Source organism: Cupressus sempervirens, chromosome 10 (assembly GCF_028749045.1).
Source record: "Cupressus sempervirens isolate cs-2001-9-10 chromosome 10, ASM2874904v1, whole genome shotgun sequence".
Taxonomy (NCBI): Eukaryota; Viridiplantae; Streptophyta; class Pinopsida; order Cupressales; family Cupressaceae; genus Cupressus; species Cupressus sempervirens.
Genome location: NC_143127.1, coordinates 302,921,555 through 302,931,818, shown reverse-complemented (window position 1 = coordinate 302,931,818; position 10,264 = coordinate 302,921,555). Strand labels below are relative to the sequence as shown.

Genomic DNA, 10,264 nt, shown 5'->3' with positions numbered 1-10,264 from the left:
TACAAATGAAACAAAAGATTGTGCTTCGTTGAAAATAAATAGAATATTCTTATGAGGCACTATAATGTGAATTCTACTTAATCTTTTATAGTTTCAATTTTTGAAATTTTTATTGTGCTCTCTTTTTTATTAGTTGTAAAGTTTCATATACACTTACCTGTTCTGAAATTGAAATTCTTTCTACTAAAAGACATAGAACTGATTTGCCTCGTCTCTAATAGAAAATACTTGTATTCTTTTATTTATTATCTTTCTAAAAATATATATATAAAAACATATAGTGCATTATCTTGAAGAGATTCGAATTTTCTTTACTTTCAAAAATATCTCGTGAAAAATATGTGACGCAACCCTCAAACAACATTTAGTCAAATTTTAATATCATACTCCTCAAGGAAGCCTTCAGATATGAAAACTTATTTCTGGAAGGTAGGAAATTTCCAGGGAAGCAAATTATTTAAATACAAATAGCAAATTGTAACATTAGAAGCGGTAAAAGAAAATGATCGAACGTATTTGTCAGTAATATTGACATTGGGATTTGTATACATTTTTCTGTTCACAAACTCCTGTGGGTAAAAACAGTGGCGTGCGAAACAAGCATCTAATAAAATGGTGTTGAAGGTAATTTATAACAGGCAAAACTAGACTATCATATACTCTGATATGTAAAAAAGCAAAAAAAAACATAACAAGAGGGTTTCTCAGTAGGGTATTGTAGGGGACGGAATGGCAGTAAGAGGCGCGACCATTTGGGAGGACAACTTGAGAACCTCTGTAAGATCTACAGGGTGTTGCTGACTAGGACTCCACTTGTAATGGTGCACCAATTTTGCCACCCACAGATGAACAGTAGTTAGTCCCAGAGCCTTTCCCGGGCACACTCGCCGACCTGCGCCGAAGGGTGCAAGCCTCAAGTCATTACCCATAACGTTTACTTTCTCTTCAAGAAATCTCTCCGGCCGGAATTCATGAGGAGACTCCCAGATCTCCGGGTCGTGAGTAATTGACCACATGTTAACCATGGCTGTTGTCCCCGCCGGAATATGCATTCCACCGGCTATATCAATGTCGTTTGTGCACAGACGAGCCCATGATAGCAAAGGCCCCGGCGGATGCATTCGCAAAGTCTCTTTTACCACCGCCTGCAGGTATGGAAGCTTTGTTATGTCCTCGTCCCGCACGCTTCTCTTCCTCCCAACAACTGCCTCCAATTCAGCCCGGGCTTTCTCTTGTATATCTTCGTTCAATACCAACTCAGCCATCGCCCACTCTGCGACCAAAGCAACAGTATCTGTACCGCGGAATACCATCTCCTGTACGAGAGGGAAAAATTATATTAATTGCTAGGGTTTCCATATTATTAGTACCAAACAAATTAGGGTTTCCTGCATATACATCATGATGTTTTGTACTTTTCTTAGTCAGATATCCGCTATTAATAATCAGGGTTTCGATATTGTTGGCTCTAAAACATATAACAAGATGGTGTGTTTGCTTACCCAGAGAACAGCGATCATGTCATCGTCGTTGAGCGTGTCATGTCCTTGAAGCGAAAGGAGCACGTCCACGAAATCTGAATCGGCCGTGTCCCTCGCCGAATTCGACTGCCTATGTTGGTCGATGATGTTTTGGACAAAAACCCTAACTCGAGGTACAAGTTGAGCACAGCGGGCGTGGATTCGCTTCGGGTCGAAAATCCGCAGCCATGGCAGATGATCGCTCCAATTGAATGCACCGAGCAGTTCAAACCCTTCTTCCACCATCTCCCTCACCTCTCTCCGTTGTCTATCACCACCCAGCCGTGCACCAAAGACGCTTCCCATGATATTATTCAGCGCCGCCATTTGAAGATGTGGACGGAGCTGTACGGCGCCCTTGCATGTCCACTCACTGCGTATATCATCCAGCATATTAACACAGTCCGCCTGACGCCCGGCTTCGTGCGCAGCAATTCTTCGCGGGCTAAAGAGATGAGCAGATGAAATCCTACGCAGCATCCGCCAGTAGTCGCCGTTGGGTGCAAAGCCTATCGCCCTCCCAAACATGAGCTGCTGAGCAGATTGCTTGAGTGGCCTATCCGCAAAGTTGGGGGAGTTCAATAGCTCCCTGGCCACTTCTGGATCAGAGGTTATAACTGCGCGGGTTGAGCCTAGGCTGAACGCCATCAGTCTTTTGGCGTTATGAATATAAGCCAAGTGAGCAAGCTTACGGTGAGCATGCCCACCGCTCATCTCCATTAGACTTCCAATTATGGGCCATCCTCTGGGCCCTGGAATCTTCTTATTCTTCCCAGCCCACGCACACCCTCCATTACTCCTCCAGGATATAATTACCCACAAAAGCACAGAAAATATCAGTATCCCCACGTATTGCTTCAGTGAAAGGACGATATCATCTCCTTGAATATTCCATGAATTGGTGTCCCTATATGTTAGGGGAAGTATTACATATGGCCACCACCACGCCAGTCCTTCACTGTTCTGCATCCTGGATAAGCAAGGCAGAGTTCAGAAACTAATTGTGAGATGTTTGTATGGTCGAGGTTATATAGAGCGTGAAGAGTTGAATTTTGTGGAGTGGAGTGGCCACGTTAGGGAGGAGACAGGAAATTTAGGTTTGCAGTGGGGTAAGTAGAAAAGCAGTGGTGGTGTAGGGTTAAAGACCACACATGGAGCCGACAAGGACGGACAGACTAGAGGACATAATCTGACAACCAAGCATTTGAACCAGCCTGGAAAATGGAAAAGCGTGACCAAACCCAAAGCTTTACGTAACGCAATCAATGAATATAACAGAATTTGACTGAATGAATGTATGGGAGATTTTAATGACTGAGTTTATGGGATACAAAGTTTTGAAAAAAATAATTTATTTTATTTTATTTTAGATTATAATTTGTTAATGATTTCTAATTCAATAAATTTGTTGTTTTCAGTTTATATTTTTTAAGGAAATACTTAAATTGTTTCTAAACTGTATGACTTAGTTTATAGGATAGTATAATAAACTTTCTAGTATGACTAAGTTTTGAAAAAAATTATTATTTTATTTTATTTTAGATTATAATTTGTCAATGATTTTTAATTCAATAAATTTGTTGTTTTCAGTTTATATCTTTTAAGAAAATACTTAAATTGTTTGTAAACTATATGACATAGTTTATGGGATAGCATACTAAACTTTCTAGTATGACAAAGTTTTGAAAAAAAAAAAGATTTTATTTTAGATTATAATTTGTCAGTGATTTCTAATTCAATAAATTTTTTGTTTTCAGTTTATAGGAAAATACTTAAATTGTTTGTAAACTGTATGACTTAGTTTATGGGATTTTATACTAAACTTTCTAGTATGACAAAGTTTTGAAAAAAAATGATTTTATTTTAGATTATAATTTGTCAATAATTTCTAATTCAATAAATTTGTTGCTTTCAGTTTATATCTTTTAAGAAAATACTTAAATTGTTTGTAAACTGTATGTTTTTAGTGTGCACATAATTGATATATGTTACTATTGGTAAATATCAGAGTATTCTTATTTCTATCGGAGGGACCCAGATATGAGATGGGCTAATTCTTCAGACTTAAGTCTGAAGGTGGCAAGATTCCACAACTCTAAAGTTTTGGTTAGATCTAAAATCGTTTGACACCTGCTAGAAGATTGGATGAAACTCAATTTCGATGGCTCAACCACTGCTTGAAGGACTGCGGTTGGAGGTGTTGTTTTGGATAATCCCAGTAAGGTGGTGGTTGCCTATGCTAAGAATTGTAGAGAGAGATCAAATAATGAAGTGGAAGCTTTGGCCCTACTATGAGGAATGAAGATAGCAAGAGCTAGAAGAATTAATAGATTAGCTATTGAAGGAGATTTGATGTTAATTGTCAATCTTATGAAGGATGAAGGTAGGCATAGGTGGAAGACAAAAGCGACAATAAAGGAAATTTGCAGTTTGTTGAATGGGTTACTTGAAGTCCATGTGGACCACATCTATAGGGAAGGCAAAAAAGTTGCGGTTGACCTAGCTAAATTTGGTCATAACGTGGAAGGAATAAAGGAATGAGATGATGTCAGCCAGACCCCACCATCTCGACAAATGATGGTTGAAAGTGTATGTGCTCTTTATGGTCCTATTTAATGAAGTACAAGAAGTGGCATATTGGTGTGGATCTAGGTGGTCGGGAGAACCCAAGAATTAAAAACCATAAATTCAAGATATTTGGAAATATTTTGTGCTTATTTACATTTGGGGTTTCCTCAAAGTGAGTATTTTTACTATGGTGAGAGGACCATCTGCACTGATTTAGTTAGAAAGATAAAATGACCAAGGATAGGAGGTGTGAATAATAATAATGGCAATTTCCCTCCATCACACTCAATACACAACTCAAAATGGTTAACTTCAATGAGAAAGGTATTGTTCACATGTGCTCAAGCTAGAGGGAGATTGGAAAATGTCAAGACTTGTGATTTTATGATGAGAAATGATTGCTTTCTTAGGTACATTACGATCATTATATCTTTAAACTACCCTTGCTTCCAAGCTTTGTCCTACAACAAGGGGATGTGGGTGAAATTTGAGGATAAGGTGATTGAACTTGGTGAAAACATGGGTGCTAGCGAACACATTAAACTAGATAAGATTGAGGATTGTATCAGGGATAGTGAGGCGACTTGGGTTTATCTACAAGAAGGTAGTTGTTGTCATTCATGGAGGCATTGAAGGGTATGATGATCATGTGTCCCTCTAGTTCGTCAACCCCTAGAAGGAATAATAGGAAGGTGAACATTAATGGAGTGGTCTTTGTAATGATAGAGGAGCTCATTGAGATGGTTGGTGGGTTGTCTCTCGAGGGCACTAGTTGGCTTGAGCAGGCTAGGGTTTCTGATGAAATGAGCTTGACAAAATTCTTCTACCATAAGGAAGATTCTATTTGCATGCAGGGTTATTTTTCATCGAAGGACCTACCCAAACCTTGGGACGTTGTGTGCTATGCCATTATGCACTACATAACTCTAGAAGAACAATTTTAGGCGTTATATTATTAGCACTTTCCTATTTATTTCCATTTTAGGAACCACAACCTAATTTCTTTCCTGCATGTTATTTTTCATTCGATAAAGGATAGTGTGTTTAATGTTAGGAAAAAGAGGGAGGAAGGAAGACACTTTTATATCCTGCACTAGGCCTTCATGTTTAAACTTTACAAGTTCCAACTAGCCCTCAAGCCACCTCTTCTTGTTGACCCCCTTGCCATTGTTACTCCCCAAGTCTCCATGAACCCTAGCCCTAGTTCTACCTTGAAGAAGCCAGTGGACAAAAAGCCCCTAAGTAATAGGAAAAACATTAGCATTATTGACTCTGATACTGATACTAGGTAGAGTAATAAAGCTTGGCTCAAGACTCTGCTAGAGAAACCCATCAAGGAGGAGGTGGAGAAACTGGCCATGGAGGATCCTGATGAGAACTTGGAGGAGGAGGGGAACTAGCCCCTTATGCTTGCTTTTATTTTTATTTTTATAATGTTATGGTTAACTATGAATTATATGCCCTTTGTGGCACTTTTAGTTGATGTGTATAGTAATCATTTTATTAGTAGCACTTGCAATCTTTGTTGCTAGATTATTTTTTTGCATAGTATGTATGTTAGAGGCAGTATGGTTGATAATAATATTTTGAGGTATAATGCTATGGTATTAAACATTACGATATTTTTTATGTCTAGAAAAGGGATTGGTTAGATAGTAGGGGGAAATTACCAGCTGGTCTCCAGCCCTCTATACCATGGGGTCAACCCCCCTTTTTTGGCTGATATCTAAATACATTAAAAACAAGGTCAAAGTTTTTTTCAATTCTTATTTAGGTATCAACCACCTCATTATATTACACTTTAAATATGATTCAATAATTATTTGTAAACTATATATTTTTAGTGTACACATAATTGATATGAATGTTACTATATATCGAAACTTCATTATAAAATATCACCCTATTCCTACCTGCCCCAATATAACATAAGACTACAATGTTTTCTCATTTTTATGTAGACATCACCTACCTAATTCTATTGAACTTTTGACAATTGTACTTCCATTTAATATTCTATTTTTTGACTAAAGATTACTCCATTTTAGTACGATTGTTTGACCATATCTTCCTCTCTATTTTAGCTTACAAAGTTTTCTTCCTTTTTTAAGTCTATCTCTATTTAATATTTCTTCTAAAATTCTATAAGCCTATCTAATCTCTCTTCTAAAATTATACAAGCCAATAACGCTTTTGCTTATTTTGAATAGACAATAAATTGGGCGTGCCTTAAAAGTAACCGATGACATAACTTGAAGAAAAACATGTATATAAATTTCTTACCGACATAACATGATTTTCTTCCTTTGACTTTGGCCGGGGAAAGTCCAATCCCGTTGGGCCAGATGTCTATTCACAGGTCAGGTGCCAGATGTGGAACCATTTCTTTCCGTTTGCTTGTGTAGCTCTCTTAAATATTAAAAGCACAAAGTTGGTGGCTGTTGGTCGAAATATCATGTCGGTAGACCACGTGGTGGATTGAGTTTGGTGGTAACCACGATACGCACGGACTTAGTCGTTTGATGTTAACGTTAGTACATAGTGCAGACATTCATACAGTTTTTCTAGGAGACAAGTTAAATGGACAGCTAAATGCATGCGTAAATTAATATTTATGTTGTTAGTAGATCAAACATATATGTTGATAAGGAATTTGGTATAACGATAATTAATAAATTAAGGTTCTGTTGAAATTATCGTTTTTTAGGTATTTCAATCTGAAAAATATTGAAAGAATCTTTGACAAGTGAACATTTAAATATTAGTTTGAGGAGAATAGATGAGATGATATTGTAGGATAAGTTATTGACTTCTATTTATAATTGTAATATAGATGTAATCTTATGTATTTTCAGTTATTTATCTATTTTAAGATTGCATTTAAGGACTTTTATATATTTTACTGTTAATTATATTAATATTTAATTTATTTCTTTATTGTTACTTTTAATAATGTTAATCTGCATATATGATTTGTCAAAAAAATTATCTTGTAATAGATAGATATTCTAAATATTGTAACATTTTCTATACAATCTTAATATATTATCTCTTATGACTTATTTATTTATAATTTATTATTCAATAACATATGTATTATTTAATCTACTTTCACATTTTTTAAAATAAACAATTAGTGCAAAAAATGATAAATGTTAACAAAATTATTAAAACAACTTTAATTAATATATAAATCAAACTGACATGCTAACAATTAAAATATTAATGCTCGTACATTTTATTCAATTTAAAATTATTGTGTATTACTTCAATTTAAAATTATTTTATATTATTTATATGAAAAGATGTGTTTAGATTTAACATAGAAGTTGCATAATATGATTTTGAGCAATAAATTTATATAAACTACTAAAAAGATTCTCTTGTCTCTTTAGCTAATGGATTGTGGATATTTAATGTGACAATAACTTCTTTCATATAGAGCAATCACATATTGATAAGGAACTACAATTTTTTTTTTCAATTACATAAGTCACCTCAATGTGAAGAAAAATGATGCATTTCTTTGGGATCTATAGCATATTTTCAAATATGAAACAACAATACAAAGCTTGTTTGTTCTCAACTTTTGCTACTAATCTTTTAGAATTTTTGTCTATGAGATGCGAACATAGATGAGATGTGGTCTAGCCAAATAATGAAGCATAAAATCTCTTTGTGCTCCTTATCAAGAATCCCCAAACCTACATAAGAAACCTAATAATTTGTAACTAGTGGGAGGGATGGAATCTAGTGTAATATAAATATCTAGATATAGATATAGATATAGATATAGATATCTATATCTATATCTATATATATAATTTGAGAAAGAAGAAAAAAATTATGGTGTACTATCATCGTATGGTATAGAGTATAGAATAAAATCACTTTACATACCAAAAGATTTTAAAACCTTTGGACAAAGTTTTTTTTTTCCCTATGATTGTATATAGATATTAACTTATAATTAATGTTTCTTTATTGTCTCATATATGACACCTATCCTTATTTGGATAGTCTAAGTCCTATTAGAATTATAAATGCCATTGGAAAATTGAATTTACATCCTAAAAATGTAGAAAAGTAAATGAAAAGTTAATTTAAGTGATAGTATCCTTCAAAAAAGGGTTTCTTTCTCTATATTTATAGTAGAATTAAATTAAATTAAAATCAATTTTTCACTATCACACACACACACACACACACACACACACACACACACACACACACACACACACACACAGAGGGGGAGAGAGAGAGAGAGAGAGAGAGAGAGAGAGAGAGAGAGAGAGAGAGAGAGAGAGAGAGAGAGAGAGGATCCTTTAAAACCTACAGTTTAACTTCGAATTCAAAATATTGGTCCTATCCCATTTTAAAATTTTAAAATTAAAATGTTATATTTTACATCCAATCATCAACAAATTCAAAAAAAGGACCAAATCTAATATAAAGGATATAAACTTTCACGACCCACTCTTCAAACATATATTTTGGTGGGTTCATGTTGACTTGAGCATGTGTATCAACACAATTTCCTTTAATTTTAAATATTTTTGAGAGGAGGGTATAACAAAATAATGCTTGGTTTGTCTATTCAAAGATGGTAGGAAAATCTATTCAAATGGGTTTTAATGAGAAGGCCTATATAAAAATTATATGACTAACCACAAATAGAAAACTATTCAAATTATGGACCTTATGTTGACCCATATATTCTATCCTTGCATTCCATACTTGACATAATTTACCTTCTTGAAAAATCCATTTTAAGTTGTCAAAGTAAAATGATGACTCTTCTAAAAAGATGCAAGACAAAATAAAAAGCTAGGACTATAAACCTCTGTCATTTGTACCCTCCTTGATATATTTTCTAACCATTTTGAAGCTTGTATTGAAAGTATACATTTCTATGAGCTTATATATATATATATATATATATATATATATATATATATATATATATATATATATATATATATATATATATATATATATATATATATATATATATATATATATATATATATATATATATTGTGGACACATCTATTGTGTGGAGTCATCCATTTTTAGGTTATTTTGTGTTTTTCATATTACTCATGATGTATAAGGTAAAATCATTGAGTTAACTCCTAATCATGTACACACTAGAGACAAATAGGAAGAGGTCCATATCTCCTACAAATGTAGTAGATCATGTATAACAATCGTGTGATCATTCTTAATTTATTCATTATGACTATGTTCATTTGAATAATTTTTTACACCTTTTAACTAAGAAGTATTTGAAAAGAAGTTAAAATAGACAATTGAGTCCATGATATAAGAGACATGGCCTTTAGAAGTTGCACTACTTGGGAGGAAGAAAAGCCTTTCAAACATTTCAATGAACTCTAAAACTTATTTGGGGGCATATTCTAATGCAACAAAAAATAATGTAAGGATGATCAATCTCCAATGGGGGGTTACAATTTCAAGGACTTTAAAGGGAAGTTAATCCTCCTAATAATAAGAAGAAAAATAGGAGTTACTAGGAGTAATTTTAATGAGTAATTAAAATTCCCATGTGGGTGTGTCATGTTATTTTCTAAATACTATAATGTCATTCCATTAAATATTATAGGATTCTTGTAATTATTTTATTTATTTCTCTATTGTACCACATATGCTTGGGATTGTAAGTGAAGTCAGCTTTCACCAATGAAGAAATTCTTGGTCATTTGAATCATGATCCTCATGAGATTGGTGTTATACTTCCTCTTCCACCACATCTTCCATACTTAGTTTTGGATATTGGTTCTACTCATGAAAAGGTTTATCATACTGTATCAAATCCTTTTCTCTTGGATAACTACTTGGTAGGTATTTCAAAAATGTTTATAGTATATTATTTTGTAAATTATGGGAACAATTTTGAGGTTATTTCTCTTTGATGATAGTCTTAGTAAAATAGCACATACACTATCATCAAAGAGGGTAAAATAGAGGTAATTTGTCTAGTGAAATAACCGTCTCTCTATAAAGGTTATATTGTAGATTATTATATTTGGAGGTTGATTTATCTAAAAGGAATGAAAAGTCTATAAATAAATCTTATTTTAAGAAATCAAATGGTAGAGATTAAGATACATACCATTGTGAATAGTGGTTAAGAATATTTTGCACCATATAGA

At 33.8% G+C, this 10,264-nt stretch overlaps 1 protein-coding gene across 1 annotated transcript; it reads right to left on the bottom strand.

The window, feature by feature from the left end:
• Window positions 1–605: 605 nt before the first annotated feature.
• Window positions 606–2,503, bottom strand: LOC149533833 (cytochrome P450 78A4-like). Its single transcript, XM_089803565.1, has 2 exons — window positions 1,503–2,503; window positions 606–1,316 (listed from the first exon to the last, which is right to left on the bottom strand). The coding sequence occupies exons 1-2, from the start codon at window positions 2,487–2,489 to the stop codon at window positions 705–707; spliced, it is 1,599 nt and encodes a 532-aa protein (XP_089659691.1). The 5' UTR covers window positions 2,490–2,503; the 3' UTR covers window positions 606–704.
• Window positions 2,504–10,264: the final 7,761 nt, after the last annotated feature.